The 24,741-nt window shown below is 40.7% G+C and overlaps 1 protein-coding gene across 13 annotated transcripts in view; it reads left to right on the top strand.

Moving 5' to 3' along the window:
• The window catches only part of rbfox2 (RNA binding fox-1 homolog 2), a 174,262-nt gene that overhangs the window by 78,137 nt on the left and 71,384 nt on the right, over nt 1–24,741 (top strand). For 2 of the 13 annotated variants that reach the window (XM_012960947.3, XM_012960946.3), the window contains exon 1: nt 19,920–20,352. The exons of the other annotated variants lie outside the window; for them this stretch is intronic. In XM_012960947.3, coding sequence (XP_012816401.1) covers nt 20,308–20,352 — 45 coding nt within the window. In that variant the 5' untranslated portion in view covers nt 19,920–20,307. Of the gene's footprint in view, nt 1–19,919; nt 20,353–24,741 lie in introns of those variants that run through there. 13 annotated transcript variants of the gene reach the window in all.

The raw sequence follows: 24,741 nt of genomic DNA, 5'->3' as shown, positions 1-24,741 counted from the left end.
GACCAGCTTATGGCTAACTTGAGCTTTTGTATTAGCAGCCCTCCTTGGATCCAGAGCTTCACTTATGAGTTTGTAGTAAGCTGTGCTCTCTACTATTGCTTGTGTAAGATACCCAGGGAAATGCAATTCCCTTTATTTTTCTGCTGTATTAGCTTGCAGTTTAAGCCTTGCTACACCCATTTACATGAACAATTTTATCTAACAGCTTTATGTTGAAATAAATTTGCATCGGCTCCTCAGAGGTGTTGCTCTGTACCAGCCAACTTTGAATCACTGCCAACCCTTATAGGTCCAGCCTTATTCAAACCCTTAGTTCATAACAAAATTGCAGGTGTAAACATTGTTCTGTCATTCAGCCATAGTGCCTAAATTATCTAGGAAGGCAAATAAGTTTTCGCCCCAAATCTCACCCTAATTAACCCAGATCTCCTCTAATCAGCCTCCAGGTTGAGCCCCTCTGCTTGGTTATGGCCTGATTCACTTTAAAGATTTGCACCTAAACTTAGGGGCCGATTTTAAGATGCTTGATCTTTTTAATACCTCAACTTCCTGATCAGGTTTTATTTCCTGAATAAAATTTTTTTTAAAAAAATTTAAAGCTTGGCACCAAGTTTTTTATTTATTTATTACAGAAAACTGTTCAGGGGAAATAAAACCTGCATAGTAGGAAGCCAGAGTATTTTAATGTGAGAGTTTAGGAATTCTTGTGTAGTTTTAGCAACTGAAAGCTCAAGCATTCTTAAATTGGCCCCTTAGTATGTTAGAGGTCTAATTTAAATCTGATGGAATTTTGTCTAATGAAAGTACAGTACCATGGTAAAATCAGAGCAGGCTGCTGTCATTGAGTAACAGAACACTTTGCAGCCAATGAAAGATAATTGTGCCATTCATTCGCCACAATGTACGTGCTAAGTACTTTATGTTGATAGACCCCTGGCATATGGGTAGTTATGACTTGGACTGTTGCATTGTTTCTTTAAAAACTGTTTACATTTTGGTATTGTATAGCACACACCACAAGCCAACAGATGGGAGCTGTTAGAGCGTATATGTATACTGGTAGGCTAATAGCTCATGACAATTTTAGTGCTATTCTGCAGTCCGGTAGCTTAGAAGATATTGACTTGATGATGACTAACGGCACATCTTCATTCATAAACACACTGAAATCATTTGTAAATATAACTTCTGTAAGAGTCTGGATCCTGTTTAATGGAGAGCCTTTTGTCTATCCAAACTTTTTTGAAATTCATTCTTCTGTCTGCAGTCATTTATTGTCTAAGCTGGGAGGCTATGCAGTATTTTCCTATAAAACAGCACTTTCCTACTGATCCAGGCTTCACGTATACTGTATGGAGTATATTCTGCTATATCTAGTATAAATAAATTTGAAGCAACTGGACTTGTTTAGTAATCATTGAAGACGTTTCACTACTCATCCGAGCAGCTTCTTCAGTTCAACTGACTGGTATGGGAAGTCCTCAGCATATATACTCTTCCACTAATCCAATCACAATGGCACTATGTAACTCTTCAGAAAGGTGACATCTGAAACTCACAGAGGTGTGAATGCTGTGGAGTTACTTTGAAAGGATTACCCAAGTATCATGCAACTCTTCAAACAGGTGTTACTTGTTAGAGTTGCATGAATGGATGTGTGAAGAGTTCTGAAACTGCCGGGGTACAGATGTTAGAACAGCATTGTATGTAGCAGACAGATGGTGTCGAAGTCCCCCGCCTCTGTTAAGGGATGGTTTCTCCACTTTGACATGAATGGCCTCTTTTACACCTCTTTCAAACCAGCGGTCTTCTTTGTCCAAAATTTGGACGTTGCTGTTTTCAAAGGAGTGTCCCTTGTCTTTTAGGTGTAGAAAGACAGCAGAGTCCTGGCCTGTAGTGTTCACCCTCCTATGCTGAGCCATTCGCTTAGAGAGCAGTTGCTTTGTCTCACCAATGTAAAGGTCTGTGCACTCCTCGCTACACTGGACTGCGTATACAACATTGCTTTGTTTTTCCTTTGGTGTTGGATCCTTTGGGTGTACAAGTTTTTGTCTCAGTGTGTTGCTAGGTTTGAAAAACACAGGGATGTGGTGTTTGTTGAAAATTCTCCTGAGTTTCTCCGACACTCCTGCTACATAGGGGATGACTATATTGCGCCTTCTCTCTGCCTCAGGACGGTTATTCCTATTGGTGTTCCTGTTGGGCTTAGTTGCTCTTGTTTTGACAAAGGCCCAGTCTGGGTAGCCACAAGCTTTCAGTGCTCCTCTGAGATGTTTACATTCCTTGTCCTTGGACTCTGTATCAGTTGTTACACTTTCCGCCCTGTGGTGTAGAGTTCTAATGACACCCAGTTTGTGTTCCAGCGGATGGTGGGAATCGAACAACAGATATTGATCCGTGTGAGTGGGTTTCCTGTATACTTCTGTTTTCAAGATACCCCCCTCTTGAATGGATATCAAACAGTCCAAAAAAGCAAGTTTGTTCTCATGGACATCCTCCCTTGTGAACTTGATGTTGTTGTCCACTGAGTTAATGTGTTCTGAAAAGGCCGCCACTTCGTTGGATCTGATTTTAACCCACGTGTCATCTACATACCTGAACCAGTGACTTGGTGTAGTTCCATTGAATGTGAGTAGGGCCTTCCTTTCCACTTCTTCCATATACAAGTTTGCTACAATGGGAGAAACTGGTGAACCCATTGCACAGCCATGTTTTTGCCTGTAAAATTGGTCCTTGTATTTGAAGTATGTGGTGTTCAGGCACAAATCTAACAATAAACATACTTGGTTGGGACTGAGTTTCGTTCTGCTGCTGAGGGTGTCATCTTTCTGCAGTCGATTTCTTACAGTCTCAGTAGCCTCTGTGGTAGGTATACATGTGAACAGTGAAGTGACATCATATGATACCATAGTTTCTTCTGCCTCTAGTTTGACTCCTTGAATCTTGGTGACAAATTCTTTGGCATTTTGGATATGATGCACTGTTTTACCTACCAATGGGGCTAAGATGTTGGCCAAGTATTTTGCAATGCTGTAAGTCACTGAATTGATGCTGCTGACAATAGGCCTGAGTGGTGCTCCATCTTTATGTATCTTGGGGAGTCCATATAAGCATGGTGTAGCTTCTCTGGGGTACAGGCGGTGGTATAAAGCTCGATCAATGGCTTCCTCCTTTTCAAGTTGTTGTAGGCAATCTATCACCTTTTTCTTGTAACTGCTGCTTGGGTCTCTCCTTAAAGGTTCGTATGTATTGCTATCACTGAGTAGCGAGGTCTACAGGCCAGGACTCTGCTGTCTTTCTACACCTAAAAGACAAGGGACACTCCTTTGAAAACAGCAACGTCCAAATTTTGGACAAAGAAGACCGCTGGTTTGAAAGAGGTGTAAAAGAGGCCATTCATGTCAAGGTGGAGAAACCATCCCTTAACAGAGGCGGGGGACTTCGACACCATCTGTCTGCTACATACAATGCTGTTCTAACATCTGTACCCCGGCAGTTTCAGAACTCTTCACACATCCATTCATGCAACTCTAACAAGTAACACCTGTTTGAAGAGTTGCATGATACTTGGGTAATCCTTTCAAAGTAACTCCACAGCATTCACACCTCTGTGAGTTTCAGATGTCACCTTTCTGAAGAGTTACATAGTGCCATTGTGATTGGATTAGTGGAAGAGTATATATGCTGAGGACTTCCCATACCAGTCAGTTGAACTGAAGAAGCTGCTCGGATGAGTAGTGAAACGTCTTCAATGATTACTAAACAAGTCCAGTTGCTTCAAATTTATTTATACTAGATATACCATGACCTGGATGAATGAAAATCTTCATAGACATATTCTGCTATCTTTCTGTTTCTGAAATACTAGTAAATTATTGGGCACCAAATATATTTCCAACATATTACAGCATACATGGACTCAATGCAGGTGGCACACAGGGTTGTTGACACTTTTGTGGTCATTTATATCCACAAGTGCAGTGAGCAAAATGAGATTTTATGCACAGTCGCAATGTTTCTTCCCCACAATGCAGTGTTTTTTTCTTCCAGCATCATTGTTGTTGCAAGGGGGCATTGCTCACGATGCAGTTATACAGAAGTACGTCTGGGGTCATTCATGTTGTGCGGCATGCAAGTAATGCCTGCGCCAGATTCTTTAGGTACGGGTGAACTGCTATTGTTGCTGGGCATGAAGGGAAACCTGGAACTACCGCGGTCAGGAGGTGGCGGAGGCTCAAGGGTTCCTCTGTGGTGATAGATTAATTTTTAATGGAAGGTAGGAAGGATTGAGCGGCACCAAGCGCAACTATACAATAGTGCAAGGAGCGCATTTTGATTCAAGTACCTTTAATGAATGGGTTTAACATCCAATTCCCAGTGGGGAAAAGTGCAGAAGCACAACTGTGCTTGTAGTCATAAATGACCCCTCTTGTCTGAGAAAGAGAGCTGCTGAGCTGAAAGCTAACTAGAGCCAACTAAAAATGTAAAATTAACATACATTGCAAAACTGCTTATAGAAGTTTACATGTTTTAGATCCAATTAAGTCAGTGGCACACAAGGCACACAAAGATCTTTTGGCAGGTAACAGTATGTTCCGAACTGAAGCATTTTCTATTGCACAAAAGATCATTTTGGGTGCCTGTGATTTTTAGTAATTTGGTAGATGGTGCCAAATTGCTCCAAGTCACCCTTGTTGCCTACTATAGAAACAGTTTAGCATCTTGCCCTAGCATTTTTAGGCAATTGTTGATGGGAAAAATGGACTGTAAATTTTCCTAATGACATCTGCCTGATATGACCTGCATGATAGGTGATTGCTGCAGTAAGAATTCAGGGGGGCATTTGATGCCGGCTACTAAAAGACGTGTGTGCATGTGAAATTGCTCTTTGTGCTTAAGTCTCTGTAGAAGACCTGGCTGCTGTCGATTGCTGCATTTTGCTGTTGGAGCCGGTGGTGTACGATGCTGGGGGCTTGCAGTGGTGAGAAGTCTGCAGTGTTAAAATAGGGTGTGCTGCTCTGTTACCATTTGTTACACTAATCCAGCAAATGACCCTCGTGAAATGTGCATCTTGGCCACCCAGGGGAAGAGTGAATGAGATTCTGATAGAATCATTGTAGCCAGAATGAGTGAGGCGGGACATGGGAATATAGTATTTCATTTCCATAGGATCTTATTCATCCGATCAGGAGCCTTTTGCTCCCATAAAAACAAACAAGAAGGAATAAAACCTAGTGCGTGTAGGGACACTGCAGCAGCGTTCTCTGTACACCATGTGATTGCAGACTGAAATATTTTAAGCCTGGTAAGTCAGTGATAAATGTGTGGATAGGTTTTACTCATGCACAAAGTAAGCTATAAATAAAAGATACTTTCCAACGCCTTCAGGATAGCAGAGTGGGAACATAAGGTGCATTTTACACAGATCTGTGTCCTAGTTATCTGGGCAGATGCCAAGCATCACGGTCACACCGAAGATTGAATATGGCTTGCAAACGAAACACAATTTGCTGACATGCTGAATTTGTGTTTCTCTTTTGGGCTCCCCTAAAGGTGTTCCAGTAATGGATTAGTGCCTTAATGCATCTCTGCAGCACTTTCCCCTCCCCCTGCCTTCCCAAGAAGGGAGCAAGGCAGTGAAATCCATTAGCTGCACCTTTGGGAACGCACTAATGGCAGTTCCCCCCTCCTTTTGCATTAGCACAAACCCTTCCTGCCAGAGCACCATTACATTCCAATTCTTACCCTCCTCTTAATCTTTGGGTTGGTCCATGAATCCCATAGAGTTACTTAGTAGGTGTTAAAAGGGGACGGTCCATTGTAATGCAGAACATTAACTCCTCCTCTAAGTCATGACATCAGTGCGAATCTCTATCTGCAGACCAAGCAGTTTGTAATGGGAAAGGCTATCTAGCTGTGCACTGAGCGCACATCTCTTGATTTACTACTCTCTAGTATATGTAGATAAATCAAGGCACGTAGCACTGCTATACTGTGCATGCATTGCATCCTATTATTAATTAAGTGGGCATTTTAATGAAACTCTGATAAATATTATGTCCTGCCTTGAAGAGAGACAGGCTCGGACCTTATTTGCTCTCTACATCAGCAGACTTGCCCACAATTCAGGGGTGTTTGCAGCATGCGGCAGCTAAAAGCATTGTTTTGTTTTCTGCCTGATTCATTATAATAGGGAGCTGGAAACAGAAAAGTGGGAAATGAATAAGAATCCTTTGGCATGTACCAGAACTATAACTTCCAGCATCCCTTTGCAAGCTCAGGAGATAAGACATTAATAGCACTGTGCAACAAACTAAAGCAAGCTATACTTTGGGGTCTGGCTGAGATAACTTACAGTGCAATGAATATTAAACTAATCAAAAGAAACAAAGAATGACATATACTCTAAACCAGTGCTGTCCAACTTCTACGGTGCCGAGAGCCGGAATTTCTCTTGCATACATGGTGGAGGGCCACTAATGGAAGCCAATTTTGACCACTCCCCTTTTTGAAACCACACCCACTTCAAACCACACCTATTTTATCACAATGGTGGTAGCACAACAAAATCCCAAATGCTTGGTCCTTACAGTGGGTATATCAACCATCATTCATATGTGAAAGAATTATGTCATATTAAGATATACCCTTAAATTCCATATGCCTCCTCCTCCCCTGTGCATAGCAGAGCAACCCCCAGTACATAATTACACACCTTAGGGACCATTTAATGGCTATTTCCAACTGCTAACAAACTCCCACAACTAACCCCTGCCAGGTTCACCTCCCACAAGCAGCATAGGGCAAGCAGAGTATGGCACACACAGGCAGCACTCTGCCTGTCCAATGCTGTCTGTGTGTGCCATACTCTGCCTGTCCTACCCTGCCTGTGTGTGCCATACTCTGCCTTCCCTATGCTGCCTGTGTGTGCCATACTCTGCCTTCCCTATGCTGCCTCTGTGTGCCATACTCTGCCTGCCCTACCCTGACTGTGTGTGCCATACTCTGCCTGCCCTACCCTTCCTGTGTGTGCCATACCCTCCCTGACCTATGCTGCCTGTGTGTGCCATACTCTACCTGCCCTATGCTGGCTGTATGTGCCATACTCTGCCTACAGTACCTATGTCTGAGGTGTGAAGAAGTGAACAATGGGAGTGATTACAGTCTGAGCCTGAGGTGTGAACACTGCAGGGGGTGAACAATGCAGAGATTAAAAGGTGTGAACAACACAGGGGATTACATATTTAAACAATACAGAGGGATTACAGCCTGAATCTGAGGTGAGAACCATGCAGGGGGCCAGTTAATCTCAGTACTGATACCATTTAATGCTTAAAAGGTAAGCCATCAAAGCAGCCAGACAGGTGGGGGGCCACACAGAGGGGGGTCGCGGGCCGCCAGTTGGACAGCACTGCTCTAAACTATTTATACCATTGTTAAATTACAGACTTTTTTTTAACCTTAGCTTAATTTTGGCTTACTGAGCATGTTCAATTCCTCTCAACTTAAATTACCAAACCCTCTAACAGCAAATGAAGAGATTGCATTGCTGGTTTCCATAGAAACTCTGCTCTAGCTGGAGAAACATGTTTTTTTTCTAACCTCTTGTCCTAAGAACAGTTTAACTGTTACAGGACACAATGGAAGCAGGACTTTTTATCGGCATAAGTTCTGCCAGTGTAAGCCTGCATTCTTCATTGCATGATCTGTTTGCATGTGCTGTTTGCAGATGTCAATGAGAGGGAAAATGGCCGCCGGTTGACAACTGCTATTTGTTTCAGGAAAATGTGATGGTGCTGGCGAATGGATGGGATATATGCAATACAAATGGTGTGGTTTGGATGGGAAGATTTGCCCAACGTATATACAGGGGAGGAAAATGTAGGGTTTACATGTCCTTTAACACCAGAATTTTGTTTCAGAATATGATTAGGAGGGCCTGTCCAGGGCTAAGCAGCTGGAGGCCCACCAGCCAGATGCGGCCTTTACAGGCATCTTTATAATCTTAGTCCGCTCATGCAATTGTGCAACTGCCTGATTGTGCCGCTTCAGTCCTAGTGGCACTCCGAGCAGCCGCTTTCATTCTGCCCTCTGGGGTGTGTGGTGTGGAATGATGTAATACGCATCACTTACCCTGCAGGGCAGAACGTAAGTGGCCTCTTGGAGCGCCACTGGGACTGAAGCGGCACAGTCAGGCAATTGCACAGTCAGGCAGTCACATCGCAGTCAGGCGATTGGCACAGTCACCACGGGCCACAAAAAAACAGGCAAAAGCACCCTCTTTCACAGCACTGTAACCCCAAGCCGCAAGTTTGCACCTGGTGGGTGAGTCCTGACCCACAGCTCTCACAGTTTGTAATTTAACTGTTTTGCTTACAGTTTGCTTTGTGCTTGTTGTTCTTTTCAGAACATGATTAATGCACGAGGATGTAATATGGTGTTTCATGGTGAGGAATGATGTATCCTTCTACTACTAAGTATCTTAATGAAAAATTCGGCCCACAACTTAGCCTGTGTTTTAGATTTCAGCCCACTTATGTGATTGAGTTTGACACCCCTGGAAGGGATTGTCAGATAATGGATCCTATCCTATCTATTCTGGCATGCTGGTTGCTAGTTTTGTTAAGTGTTAGGAACTAGGTAGCAACTGTATAACAAAAAGAAAAAAATATTTTAAGAACTGCAAAGAAATAAAAAAAGAAGACTAATTGCAAGTCGACTTAGAATACTGCAGTCTATATAGTCCATTATTCCTTTTTAAGGTGAACTACCAATGGAAAACGCCGGATTTTGGTGCCAGAGGCCAGATGATTAAATATATTAGAAGCACAATTCCTCGATTCCATGCAGAAATCTGATGAGGTGTCGCCATATGGCTCACAGTGCTAATACCAGTGCAACCTGTTCCCTCGTGATTGTACATTTACTGCTGTCTCTTTGGTTTGTGTAACATTATCAGTTAAAACCTGTGCAAAAACCAAATCTAAATCCAGACCTTTACTCTTTCAGCCACATGTGACATGCAAGTCTGCATTTCTAAAACACACTCCATTAATATATTAATTAATATTGATGTCCGAGTAAAGAAACAAAAAAAAGCGCTCACTCTGAATCAAGAAAAAGCCTTTAGAAGTATCGCTGTAGGGGCTCATAGAGGTTTTTTGCCCAACATTCCCTTGTACTTCTGTATACCACTGCTTGCTTGTTGGCACGCCAGAATATACTACAACGTAATAATGGACATATTCTGTATTAAGGTTTTGATTATATAAATCATAATGTAGTGATCATTGAGGCTGAAGAAATCAGGCAGTCTTCTCTGTAAAAGCATATTTAAATTGAATTAATCATAATATCACAAAGTTCCCTTTAGAATACAGCGCTCTCACATCACAGCATGCTCACCATTCAATCAACTTGGAGTAGGATATTGGCAATGGTATTCAAAGACTTTACAGTTGTTTTTCTTTTATGCTTTCAGTTGCTTTACTTTATTGTTTAAAAAACACACCAGTTGCAAAGTTGATTAAATTGCTTCTATCTGCAATATATTTAAAGGCAAACTTAAATTCTAAGCAACATTAATTATGTAGTTTATTAATATTATTATTATATTTTTGTTAAACCATTTTTTGTAAACAACATAGCTAACACACTAAGATGGTGTCTGAAATATGAGAGCTCAGTAAATGCTCTTTCTGGATAGGGTTGTGGCAATTAAGTTTAAGTTGGTTTGCTGAGTAGGACTAAAGCATAGTCGCTAAGTAATCTCAGATTTTTCCTTGTAAGCATTTTGTCAGAGGCTTGCCTGGGAGGTGCAATGACTTTGTCCAAAGTCTCAAGGACATGAAAACAGCTGTGACCCCATAGTACTGTGGCATGGGCAATGGGTCGCTCCTCTCCTCAAACCTAGACTGCACAGGCGCACTCTCTGACAGTCTGCTCTCTACTGATAGGGGAATTTCTGAAAGAGGATTACAGAATGCAAGCATTTCATATCCCTGGAGGGAAATAGAGGGGCAGAGAGAATGAAGAGGAGGGGAATTAGAATAAAGCAAGGAGGGAGAGAAAGTGGGGGAGGTGGCGTTCCAATGCTGATAACTTTATAATTAGAGAATCGCTGTGTACATACTGGGACTGTATAGGGCCCACTGTACACACTGTGTGGCTGCAGAGAATTCTAAAGGCCACTATTTAGCTCTTTCCTAGGCAGTTTTGGGTGTAATCCTATTTTTTAGGTTTAGCATTCATACTTCTTTTAATTTTACACTTGAGAAATTCCAGATATGTGGAATTTCTTTTCTTGTGTTGCTGCTATGATTTCAGCTTATTAGATGAAAAATAAATGGCAAATCTCCCTGTTGGGTCATAAATTCCAGGGTTTGAATAGCGTTACACAGCAAGCTTCGTCACAGTGTCTTCCATTGTATCACTAAGATGTATACATTGTGCTGATGGATCTCCTGCCTTATTTCTACAGGTTCTGCTCCTTGGTGCTAGACTTTCTTTCCAGCTGCCAGATTTTAAGCAGCGGGTTTATAAAATAAACCAGGGTAATATATGGAAGATTAAAGGGTTCATTTACACTGACACAGACACACATGCTAGAGCACTAAGGGGAGCAAAAGCAAAATGACTGTAGGGGAAGGATGGTGTGATGCATGTGTAGCATCACCCCCCCCGATTACAGTGCTGACAAATGCTGGCATTGCAGTAATCATGAGGGAAGTTCAGGACACTCATCGGGGAAAATGGTGCAAAGTGCGAAAAACAAGGTGGCTTGAGCTTCTTTTCTGCCCTTTGCACTTTGATCCACCATCAGTAAGTGACCCCTTTTAGCTTGATTTTTAGACTCTGCTGTTTATCTCTAGCATTTAGGCCAGTGGTCTAATATAGGCTATTGCTACACAGGCAGATTCTCAACTTATGGATAAGTGCAGGCCTAGAACTTGCCCCTCTACTTTTAAAATCTTCAAGTTGTGCCTACACCAGGAAGCATTGCTTTGCCGTGGCAGATGCAATGTATTTCATCCTGAAACTGCATACTTAAGCAGATTTCTGCTGAAACAGGCTGTGTGTGCCTTTACCTGGGCCAAAGCAATGCTTCTGGGTGCAGGTACAACATGCAGATTCTTTAAGAATAGGGGCAAATTCTCGGAAATGGCAAACACTTTTTGTTGTCCTCTGACTGATTCTAGTGGTAGAGATTAAACTTTTAGTGTAATCGCAGACAAGGGGATTTGCAGCCCATGAAAAATCTGTGCTACCCATGGGCGTTAAGTGTGAATCTCCAGCAGCAAGACATATGAATCACATAACCTATGGAAATGGCATTCTCCTCCATTTTATTGGCTGCAGGTAGCACAGACTTCCAACAGGGAATAAATAGTCTGCCATTACCCTTAGGTCAGTGCACATGTGTTCAGGAAGAAGGCAGCAACAGAAGTGGTTTGTCTTTTTCTTCGTTGACGACAAAATGTAGAAGTGAAGCAGAAAAAAAAGCAATCTGTGTGCCATTGGCCTTAATGTTTATATCCAGCTGAAGGGTAAAGTGAACTAGTGTTGTAATTACTGTTATTTTGCCGAGATAAAAACGCTTTGTATACCATAGCCTTTATAACTCAGCCTCTCAAGAAGAATGAAGTTGAGAGAATGATGTTGTTGGCAGTGCTTCTACCAATTATTGATTACCATACATGGAGTAAACTACAAAATGGGCTCTGGTAATTTAAATACCCTAAGGCCCAAACAGCTGTAGACACATGCAAAATTAAGCGGTGGCCTGTAGCAGTTTACAGCAGCCTAGCATTTTTTAGAATAACCAGATTGCCAATGTAGGACAGCACATTGCTGAATGAATATCACGCTTGCCAAACACTAGCCCGCTAGCTTCCATGACTTAAGCAATAATACTTCCTACTGCAATTTACCTCTGACAAGGGAGTCTAATAGCAAATTAGCTGCTCTCTCATACTGCTCTGTTTGCACAAAATTTGCTACAGTCATCTGTGGGAACATGGCCACTAGCGATCCTTAAATTAAAAAAATGACAGTTACATAGGGTTCAGCCATTTGCATCAGCAGCTCATGCACGGACCCTGTTACAGTGAAGAGAGTGGTTATTCACCCTAATGAGAAACACTCAATCTGGAATTGTGGAGTTGGCAGAGATTGGTGATGCAGAGAAAAGATGACGCCATTAAAAACTTTTATTGATCCATCTCAATCTGCATCTTGGAGACACTTCCCTTAACCCTATGTGTAGCAGGCTAAATCGAGTACTTGTATTAGACCACATGTGTAAAACCTTATATGCTGTAGGCTTATTATGAATTTCAATTGTAACCCTTTGTAGTATAAAAATGGACTAAACTGTTCATTTATTTCACAAACCATGCAATAGTCAAATTCTGTGTTCTTTTAGGCAGCTCTCTGCAAATTTTTCGGTATGACATTATATGTCAGAGTTGTCTTGAAAGGGTGCAGTGAGACCCCATAAAGGTGCAGGTATAAGCTAAGGATAGTCACCTCACTCTGCCTAGTGGGGCCTAGGAAGGTGCTGTAGCTGTGGGATCGTGTATATTATAGCAGGAAAGGAAAAATAGCAATTTCCATAACATTTTGTGAAAAGAAGTTAATGACCTATACATATGAATTGACTAAGTAGCTAAATCCCAGATACTTCATTTCATATACCTCTGTTGCATAAATTATCAAGGAAATCTAAGGATGCTCCAAATTTGGGATTTAAACTTAATATCAAATCCTCCACAGAATATTTGCCAGAATTCTGAACCCAGTCTGGACCATAATTTGATATTAAAAAAAAAAAAAAAAAAAAAAAAAGATTTGTTTGCTTTAAAGTCACATGACCGCCCATTGAGTACATTAAGTTTAATGGACACTACCTGTCAATGCTAGATGGTTTTTAATGCAAAAACTGTGCTGTTTGAAATAAAAAAAATGACTGTTCCAGTGAAGACAGGTGAAAATGCCTGTTTATTCATTAGCCTAAGGATTCAGACTTGGTCCCTCAGAACATTACGGGCTCGTCCACCGTAGGGGAGCACAGGAAGAAATGCATCCTATTCATTCTTAAAGGGCTGTTTTAACACAGGTGCATGTGCAAGTGGAACCACTTACATGCGCCTGTGGCAGAATGTAATGCATTTCTTCCTGCACTCCCCAGCAGTGGAAAACAGGAGTATGCAACTGCAGGGGAGTGCAGGAAGGAACGCCGTCTGTATGGCCCATAAAGATTTTGGGAAAGCCAAATCCTGCAAAAAAGTAATGGGATTTTTACTGAATCCTGGATCTGGTGCACCGCTAGACTGCTCTGCCTTGAGGCCCTTTTGTTAAACTATATTTTTATAACTATAATTTTTTTTTCTAATAAGTGACCTATTAAAGAATCTTACCAAATTTCAGAGTTCTGAAACCCCGACAAAACTCTGAGCTCCAAAAACAGCCTATTCCTGCCTGTAATGTCATTGCCCCCTTCCCCTTTATGTAATTGGCCTGTGCATAAACAGCATCACCTCAACCTATTTGGTTGGACAATAATGTGAAGGTGGCACAGAGCATAACTTTCCCACCTAAACAGGTACTTGATGTATAGTATAACACTGGTTATATATATTGTGGGAGCATCCACTTGCTGCCATATATCCAGGAATTTATTGGCACATTCATTAACTTATTACTGTCCCATACTTGCCTTTGTCCTTGGAGTGTGACCCTTGGTGTTTTTTAAAGTTCTTTCATAAACATGTTTTCTCTCTCATTATTAGGCCTTATTGTTAGCAGGCATAAAGGAAATTCCTTCCCTAGAACAGGTGATTTCATTCTCCGTAATTGAGCCTTCTCCCACCTGTGCTGGAACAGGAATATCCGAATACCAGACTTATTGGCATACAGGCTGTCTGGGGGGAAAATGAATGAAAAACGGATCATTAAACTACAATTAAAACTTCACAAAAACATGCACTGAATAGAAGACAAGCAGATTTTTAGATAGCGCCATGCAGCTTCCTTATGCCTCAGAAACTGCCCCCTTTATGTAGAGCAATATGATTAAAAAGCTTTAACTTTATGTCTTCAGCAACAGGCAGTAGGCATTCCCTGTGGGATTCAGCTTGGGATTCCCATGAGTAGATGCATCTTCAGTAGGCTACAGTTGCATCATATTTTAGTGCGGGAAACTGAAGCTTTATTCTTCCTGAATTTATAATATAATGCCAGTGTGACAGCTGCCAGGCTGAGTTTAGGAACACAAAACAGCCATGTAACTCCACTTCTGATGTTTCTCATTCATGGGTACTTCAGTTATGTGCCTTAGATATTGAGAGGAGAAGGCAAAGATGTGAGTTAGTTTGTCAAGTGAAATAAAGAGCCCGTTAGTTATTAACTTGGCCCCAGGGCCAAATGACCGAATTAGCCCATTATCGCCCACCCGTAGTTGGGGATTTCGGGAGACAATCTGCTCACTTGTCGACCTCGCCTAGCAAGCAGATCTTAGCGTGTATGTCCACCTTAATTCTCGCGTTTGCCTGCTTTTTACCTTGGCCCCCCCCTTAGCTAAGGCTACAGGTATATATGCTGCAGGATAAGCCAAACCTATATCTAGAAGAGCAAATAAGTGTCCAGTCCAGCCTAGGTTCCCCTAGAGGGGGCAGCCCCACACTTATGCATGCCAGTGAAACTGTATTGGGTTGCCATGAACAAGAAAATGAAATTGTCGATCTGCACAGGTATCATTTGTTATGCTCTTAATCGCTCCATTGTAGAATCCCCTAATCAACCAACAGCAGGGAACATCGTTTAGTTATAATAATGAAAGCAAATGTCTGATCCATTGGTGTAAGTTAATTTACTGGCTTAGTTAATGAGCCCCAGCATTTTTTTTTTTTTGCTAAACACTGCAGCATAAGTATCTCTCTGCTGTAGTGCTGGCAAATAAGCTGTAATGCACTATTGTGTTTAACACAGTATTAATCTTGATCACTGGATTGCAATTTGGATTGCAGTATATTCTGTGGAATAAACACGTTGGCATTGGGTTGCTGCAGTTTGGTTTAGCTGTGCAGTTAGTTTGCTTACATTGAAAATTGCAGCAGATGCACAGATATGAGCACAGAGGATGCAAAATGCTGCTGCTAGCGATAATACAATGTTCTAGCTATAATGTTACAATCTTATTGCTTCTTAATGTGTTCAGGGTTCTTTTGCCACTTAGTTACCAGTGAAAAGGAAACCTATTTAAAGATACATTATAAAGTAATATAGCAACATTTGCTTACTAAGCTACAACACATTATATAGAACAGAATCAACTCAAATTTGTGATTCAAAGACTTGGCCTGTGTATAGGTTAACCTTTATTATTCATATAGCCAAAACACTCAGCAACAAAAGTTAACTTCATGATTGGGTGAAGGTGGTTCAATATGAGAAGGCCTGTTATGTTGCCTGATATCAATTTAGCTTGACAAAAACATTCATGTATATGTTGTCATATGTGTTAACTATACTCAGAACAACTGGATTCTCAATGTAACACCCCTGTCAGCAACACCTATGGCCTGTTCATGTTATCGTGTTGTCCCATTTGCACCATTATCTACTTTACCATTCACTGTTTTATATGTACTACCTTGATATATAGGGTCTAAAGTGCTAAAGCTGACCATACATGCACCAATGTTATCGTACAAAACCTTGTTTCGTGCAATATTCGGTGCGTGCATGGCGGATGAATGAGATGACTGATATTGCAAAAGCTTCGATTGGGTGGGACAAAAGATTTTGCAACTGAGCAAAATCTGCGTTTAGGGCTGAAACATCAGATGGAGGTAGAATCCCTATTGTTTCTACCTCCATATCTGACGATTCAGCCCTGAACATCAATGGAGGGAACAAACGATCTTTCCTGTGACCATTAGTTGCAGGAAAGATCGTAATTGGTACGTGGGTGGCAACCTTATGGGTGAAAGACTACTTCTAGCCTCAACCCATTTGATGTTATGCCTCATAAGCTTAATCAGACCAGTCTCCCGGCTCTTTTCCTCCTATTACATTCCTACTTAAAAAAATAAGAAAAGGAATGAAAAAATATTGCATGTAAAAATAAATGTTTTGCTCCTGACATGGAGCTTTATCCATGGTACTGTCATTGGTTGTTCTGAGCAGTGATGAATTATCTCTCACACTTGTGAGTAACCTTGTTTTAATCTTTAAGAAAGAAAGTTATATCTGGACATTAGAATACTAATAAGTTATGGTCATGTAGAAAATTGTTCTTATTGTGTGCTTCCCATATATTTAATTATTAATTATTAAAAGGGATTCAAGGCAGTCATGGTCGATTTTTGTTCTTGTCTTTTTAGGAGACCGAGTGGACTTTTTTTTTTTTTTTTGGTCATTCCTCTTTTAGTTGTGTTTTTATGTCAGCAAACATAATTTAGATTTGTTGTGACAGATCTTTCCCTTTATATCTGTACAATTTTTTATGAATGAAACTTTGGATTTCAGCGGTATTGCTCATAATAATAATAATAATAAACCAAGTGAAATGGACTGATGAATAGATTGATGTTTGATGCTGCTTCCTCATAATATCAATATAATCCCCAACTGAGTTTTAATGGTTGACTGAGCCTGAAGTGGACCTCCTCCTACTATTTCTCAGTTGCCACCTCCTGAGCAAATCCCCAGCCCCCCACCAAGATTTTTTGTTTGATTTTGTACCGTCATAGTGGTTAACTCAGGAAAACAACTGTTAGATTCTTTTTTTTTTTTTTTTTTTTACCTCAATACAGTGTATAGGATAATGGACTACTTATTTATGTTGACCTCTTGATTGAGAAAACACATAATAGTAAATAAATGCATGGATTCTGGCCTAATTAAGCAGCTGATTTAACAATCCATGCAGGGCTGAAGTTCTAGGTAGCGAGAGTGTGAGAACATTTAATAAATGGCCACAAATTCACCCACCACAGTCTGTAGCATTTTGGATAATGGACTCTGGGAAGAGATAGTGTCTGTAACACAGCAGGTATAGTAAAGTAATTGTTTCTGTATTAGCAGTGGGAATAAAACTCATGCCACACAGGGGTGTTTTTTTTTGGCTGTGTATAAATGTAGACAAGATGCAGAATAAAAAGCTAACCTGCTTCCATCCGCTCACTGATGTAAGTGCACTGGCAGGCACAGAACTGCCTTGTGTGTACATAAATGGAGCTGATTTTGGCATGGAAATGCCAATGTATTCATTTTATTCTCTCTGCACATTGGTTGAAACCTTGCCTGTCAGTGCACTTGTTGATCACCTTCAACTTAACTTTTAGTATAATGTAGATCATGCTATTCTGAGACAATTTGCAGTTGGTCTTCATTTTTAATTATTTAGCTTTTTATGTAGCAGCTCTTCAGTTTAAGCAGCTAACTGGTTGCTTGGATTCATATTATCCTAGAAACCAAGCTTTGATTTGAACGAGAGACTGAAATATTAATAGGTGATGTCCTGAATAGAAAGGTAAGTAATAAAAAGTAACAATAAAATTGTAGCCTCGCAGTCTTTTGGCTTACGGGGTCAGTGACACCCATTTGATAGAAAAAATGAAGATCAATTGAAAAACAGCCTTATGTAGCATTAGCCTCAGCCCGGATTTCTTTTTCGGGCGCCCAGAGGCCGCCCCCATCCCCCCCTCCAGATCGCGTGCATCTTTGGGTGACTTGGCAAAAACTAAGCACCGCATATGCTGAAGGGAAGGCATTTAGGGGAGATTAGCTGCCCATGGTAGCTGAAATTTAACTTTAATCTCCCATGGGCCATGGCCTAATAGTTTCTAGAAAGGGACTGTTGCTGTGGGATAGCAGGTATAGTAGGGAGAGATGGTGCCTGTAGTAGCAGTGGGGGGATAGTAGTCTCTGGGAAGGGACTGGGGCTGTGGGATAGCAGGTATAGTAGGGAAAGATGGTGCCTATAGTAGCAGTGGGGGAATAAAAGCCTCAGAAAAGGGACTGTGCCTGTGGGATAGCAGGTATAGTAGGGAGAGATGGTGCCTATAGTAGCAGTGGGGGGATAATAGCCTCTGGGAAGGGACTGTGCCTGTGGGATAGCAGGTATAGTAGGGAGAGATGGTGCCTATAGTAGCAGTGGGGGGATAAAAGCCTCTGAAAAGGGACTGTGGCTGTGGGATAGCAGGTATAGTAGGGAGAGATGGTGCCTATAGTAGCAGTGGGGGGATAATAGCCTCTGAAAAGGGACTGTGGCTGTGGGATAGCAGGTATAGTAGGGAAAGATGGTGCCTATAGTAGCAGTGGGGGGATAAAAGCCTCAGAAAAGGGACTGTGCCTGTGGGATAGCAGGTATAGTAGGGAGAGATGGTGCCTGTAGTAAAAGTGGGATAATAGCCTCTGGGAAGGGACTGGGGCTGTGGTATAGCAGGTATAGTTGGGAGATAAATAAACTTATTATATTTTTGCCAAGTCCTGGTGTGTGCAGCTCATTCTCTTGCTTTATATATATATATATATATATATATATATATATATATATATATATATATATATATATATATATATATATATATATATATATATATATATATATATATATATATATATATATATATATATATATATATATATATATATATATATATATATATATAGAAGTCCAAGAATTGGGTGCACACCAGGATATTTTTTAAAAATTAAAACGTTACTTTTATTTAAACATGCTGTTAAAACAGGCCAACGTTTCGGTCTCCTCCTAAGACCATTATCAAGACATATATATATATATATATATATATATATATATATATATATATATATATATATATATATAGACATATATATATATATATATATATATATATAATATAGGGGCACATTCATGAAAACGTGAGTTCCAATCCCGAATGGGATAAATTCAGATTGGATACAATAATTTCTTAAGATCACAAATATCACGAAAATGCTTACGAAAAAATTGTATTAGTCATGATAATATCGTATTGGCGATCCAAAAGTCACAAAATTTTCGTACTGAACGATTGTAAACACGCAAGCAACGAAAAATTTGGCGAAAATATGCTCGGAGTGTTCGTGTCTTAGTAAATCTGCACCATAGTGTATATAGTGTATATCGTTTGATTTCACCATTAACTATATAAAAGCTGTGTCACTATACGGAGTATAAAATTAGATTAGCTGTTGGGTAGCTATTCAGTGTAGCCAAAAGATTCAGTCTGCAGCAGGGATCTTTAATGTAGCTGTTTTAACAGTTAAATTTTGTATCCAGGTGAACAAGGCTTTGCTGTTATGGAAGTGAAAGGATTTAATATTTCCCTGTTTATCTTTCTCAGACTGACACCATACTGTTAGGGTGATTTAGCTTGAAGAAACCTTATTTTGCCCCCAAGCTTGCACTCTATTGTTTTGGTATCCTAACTGAAAAATCTTTTTTTTTTGTTTTTAAATGTGTTCTGGAGTGTTATTAATATGATCTATGTTCCTCTGCATTCTGGCCATGCTCTTGCTGTAACAGACTAAGGTGACTGTGTTTTAACATGTCTAAAACCATTTGACTTATTTACTTTCCTTACGATAAGCAGCACCTCACCTGGCGCTGTCTGTCACTCTGACTCCTTGCACCCTCCCAAAAAGCCCCCTAGAACGTCCGGTCATGCTTAATCCGGGGGAGGTTGACAAGAACAGCTGATTGGGGGAGGGGGAGTGCACAGTACTATCCCCTTTGTCGCCCCAATGCCCCTAGCAGCTGTCAGGAGGGGGTGTATGGAGCAGAAGGGGGTAAGGAGTGGGAGCTGTGATTGAGTGTAAGAGGTGTAAGCCCTACAGAAGGTCTCACACTGCAAATAGCAGAGCTCCTGTTCTCCTCCACCCCCATCTCCTCCTCCCTCCTTCCTTCCATGTCCCTCTCAGGCACACGCATGGCCAAAGGGGCTTCTCTTTTCTGATCAAGCCACCTGTCTCCCTTACCTCCCCCACCCATCCTATACCCCCTCCTCTCTCCCAGCCCAGCTGTCCCGTACACACACACAGATCCAGACTGCCCCAGTCTCCTCATCTCTCCGCTCTTCTCCTCCTGGCAGTCGCTGCTGCTGCTAAGAAGCCTTCCGTGCCCCTTATTTATTTCTTTTTCCCACTCATGCCCCCGGGCTCTCCCTTACCTCAGCCTTTATTCTGATATCCTCTTGTAACCAGCGTCCCAGTTCCAGTACAAAAGTGGACCCCACGCCGAGGGTTACTGCTCACAGGGTGGGCTCTGACAGGAGCATGTTTGGTGTATACTGCATGGAATATCCGTATCCAGTTGTGCAGGTAAGGAAGCTTGCTCGCTCTCTTGCTCTCTTCTGCTGAAACTCCTTTACATGTATATGGGCTTCCCCCACCCCTTAACCCTGCATGGAATCCCCTTCCCTCACTGTGCCTCCCCTCTGTATACAGGATTCCTTGTGTATTGGTTATCCTCCTACTATACTGAAAACATTCATCATAGCCCACCTCTGTGTGGTTTTCCTGTGAGGATTGTTCCCCCTTTTTTGTGTGGAATTTCTTCATATCCCTCCATATTAGTCATCCCCCAAAACAACACATTCTTCTCCTGAATGCAGTATTCCCATTGCCTTATTATAAGCATCTACTCTGTTCCAAGATCCCTGCTTTAGTCGAGTTGGCCCATTAGTAAATAGGTCCCACTCCAAATACATATCATACCATATTGCTTTAGCTTTCAGTGTCTCCTTGTGAGTTCGAAGATTCTTTAAATCCTCATTATGCTTATTTGCACTGTCTAGATTATATGTAAGTAGCCTTTTATTGAAGATAAGTACATTAGGTTAAATGAGCAATGTCACTGAACAACTGTATATGTTGTTCTCAGCCTGCACCGTTTCCTTGGTGCCTGGTGGAAGCTGTGCAGTAAGGTTAGGAAGACTTATAGCCTTTTCCTCACCCTCTTGGGCAAACTTTGACAACCTCTTTAAAGGCATTATGGCATGAATCGTGTATCAGAACTTATTAGATAAAGCAATTTCTTAATATGTAATTTCTGATCTGAAGCTTAGTAATTTCTCTCTTTCTGAAGCCCATGCCAGTTCCTGATTGACTGGGCATGCTGGGAGTTGTAGTTTAATGCATCTAAAGGTCCCACAAATTGTACTTTGCAGCCCTAAGCTTTTTGCACTTTTAAAGGCCTGTGACAAGTTGCAGAAAACTTTTCAAGTTTTTAGAAAAGAATGTATTTTGGTATATCTACATTCAGGCAAATAGTTATTCCCTATTAAATATGTATATTAATTAAATTGCCTGTGCTTGGCATGGGTATTTATATAAATAGTACAGATAATGAGTGATTGAAGCGGCTGTGACAGAGTGGCAGTGACCCCCTCAATGACAGGTCTTATGGTAACCCAACTCTACAGAATGTGTGGGAAATGGGATATGTGACGATTGATCCGCACCCCAAACAGCTTGCCCTTGAAATGGGCTGTCCTTGAAAGCAGAAGCAGAAAATGTTAGAGCCCCTCTTAGGCCTATATCATTCAAATAAGGATAGTCCAGCCACTGGGACTACTGGACCCTTTACCATTTTCTAAATGTGAAATGGTAGATGTGTGCTTATCTATAATATTTCCTGGGATTGTTTGTGTGGTTTTAGTTGTATTTAATTATTAGTCCTTCAAAATAAAATTGATTTATACATAAACGTAAACCATCTAGATGTTGACCTACAATTAATGAACGCGTTGACTGTCGTTTTTGCAAGTTGCAGTTCAGCAACATCTTAAGGGCCCCTGTTTGTTCATGACTGATTTATGCTGTGACAAATGTGTGTATGTTATAAGACAAACTACATAATAGTGTGCTCTGTAGGATACCTTGCATGCCATCTGCAATGAAATAACCAAACTTGCACTCAGTGGCATGCTAACTGGCATAGCACATTCACCCCTAATTCCTGGTCTGAAGCCTAAAAATCATCTTGGCCTAGTCAAGGAATATCACTCCTTTTCCCAACCACAACACATGCCAGTTATAATGAAGGGCTTTTTCTATGGCCACGTGGAGCTTAAATTACCTGCAGTCATTCATATAAAAATGTCCATTGTCACAATTGTGCGATATATATATATATATATATATATAATAACTTTCATATGCTCCTTTCCCACTATAGCAACACAGATCAGAAGAAACAAACAGCAGAAAGTGAATATTCCCCCTTCTTTTGCTACAACAAATATTCTAAATAAACTGCCACAGTACACAAGATATATCATATCATAGACATAACATATAAAAGCATTATGGGCCTGCAGTTGTGCTAAACTACCCAGCACTATTTGGGAAGAACGTTGTATCCTCTATTTGGTACATCCCACTGTGTAACCTGATAAAAACTTCCAACTCAAAAGAAATCCTAGTGAATCTAGTGTTTGACCCCATTTAAGCTGGCCATACATGCACCAATATAATCTGTTCCATACAATTTTCGGACTGTGTATGGGCTTCAAATTATCATCCTGATAAATTTCGTACCATGGTGATTGGTCATTTAGTCAGTTGGACAGGTTAGAACATTCTGTCGGATAATGATAAATTCTGCACATGTATTATGTATCTGGGGGGACCTACAATGCATTTCCGGGACGTCACTATTTCATGTTCAGAACATCCTCCGATTTGTTATTTTTAGGACTGTATCCTACAATTTCAGTCAGAATGTTTTTGATCATTGCATTTAAAGGTACGATCAATATCCAAAAGTTGGTCGGAAGAAGACTAAAATCTAAACGTGTATGGCCAGCTTTACTCTGAGTTTCTTATGAGATGAAATGTGTGCATTCCTGATGAGATAAATCTAAAATACAGTTCTTTTTTAATCTGCTGAACTATGAGCCAAATCTAATTTCATACACACACACACATCTATAGACAGAGTTTTTGCTCTTTTGGACTTACAGGGTTAAAATGTGGACAGAAAGCGAAATGTAGAATTGTATAGAATGTATATCAGCCTTCCAGATGGCTGGAACATTAGGTGGTCTGTGAGCCAATGCACCATTGCCTGGTATGTATGTTAAAATGGTGGTCCTCCAGGTTATGTTCGTAGTAAGTGTTGGTTGGGGGTGGGCTTAATCTCTTCCTTGGTATAAGGGCAAATTACAAATTATTATAAAGTGGTAATTATTGCATTTGTTTTGTATTACACCAGGATGTATAGGCTGTTTAGTGGGGGCTAGGGTTGAAAATCTTTGATTCAAACGTTCTTGTTTGTCGTATTCTGGTGTCTCAATTCTTAGTGGTGCCAACATCCTTAGTGAGCCATTTTATTCACTGGCCATGTTTGCACTGCAGGTTGATATGAAACTTTGCTAGCCAGTTGGTTTCCCAAAGCCACATGGCTGGAAGACCCCCTTAGCTAGCAAAAATAATAATATGGATGACCCTAATCCTGGTATGGTTGATTTCTGTCATGGAAGGAAATATGTCAACTTTAGTTGGTTGGCACCTCTGATAAGCACAATATTACCAGGACTTGTATAAAGCACAATAAAAGTAACGAAAAAAATGCCAGGTATCAACATATATTTTCAATTACAGTTAACAAAGCAGGAAGTGAGTAAAGTGGCCTTTTTGTACAGAATTCTGTGGCATTATAGATACTTATGATGTCATTATTTTGATATAAGAAACTGAATGCCATCAAACTGCTTTTCCATGGAATTATTGGATTTATTTTATTGATCAAAATTACTCTCTTTGCCCCAGTTTTGCATCAGCATGGCAAGAGCATGTAACTACTGTATTTCATGACTAAGTACTTCTAGTATTCCCTTAGGAGCCCCTTAGGGCAGCTTGTGGTCCTGCTTATATAAACAGAGTCTCCTGCCACATGGGAAAAGTGAGGAGCTCTAACGGTCTTCATATCTTTAGCTTTGCTGCTGCTGCTGCATTACCCTGCATTCGGGGCTTGGCCAACTCGTGAAACGACTGCTGCCGCTCTATGAATAATTTACTTCTGCATCTAAATTGAAACAGTGGATTCAGGTCCTTCGGGCAGGCTTTCCAGCAACATCATCATATAATGTTGCTGAGTATGTGTTTGAGTCTATTCTTCAGACAATAAAACAAGATTTAACCACTTGCTTGTCAGAGAAGGTTTATAATGCTTTGAATTGCGAACAAATTCTTCTGATTTAATGGTATATCTGAAATTCCTAATGTCCTGCATATGTCATTTTAATTCAGTACCCCATCTCTTAGGGAAGCAGCAGATAAACTGTGCTCTCCTTTTAGGGCTTGCAGGGCCAGCCTGCATGTTATGTCCGAGGAAAGGTCCTGCTTTACAACATCAATGACTTTTTGGTACTCAGGATTCAATAACAAATTTTGTAATGGCATCATTGTGTGGTTTATATACTGCAGAACCTGTGCATGAAACCTTGGCTCTACAATGCTGCATAATTGTTGCAGTGCTTTTTTTTTTTTTTTTTGTAACTGTTAGTAACAATTATTTATAAAGTAGACCACAGTTTTCTGTTTATTTACATCACTATGTAACAGGGGAGATGTATATCTGCTGTACATATTTTTTACAAATTGCTATTTTACATTTTTATTTAATATCAGTGGCATTGCTTACTCAATCATTGGCTTCAGCAGCATCCTGCTTGCTTAATCAGGGCAGGGGTGGCTTTGATGTAC

The sequence above is a fragment of the Xenopus tropicalis genome, chromosome 4 (genome assembly GCF_000004195.4).
Source record: "Xenopus tropicalis strain Nigerian chromosome 4, UCB_Xtro_10.0, whole genome shotgun sequence".
Classification (NCBI taxonomy): Eukaryota; Metazoa; Chordata; class Amphibia; order Anura; family Pipidae; genus Xenopus; species Xenopus tropicalis.
This window is presented reverse-complemented; position numbering and strand designations above follow the sequence as displayed.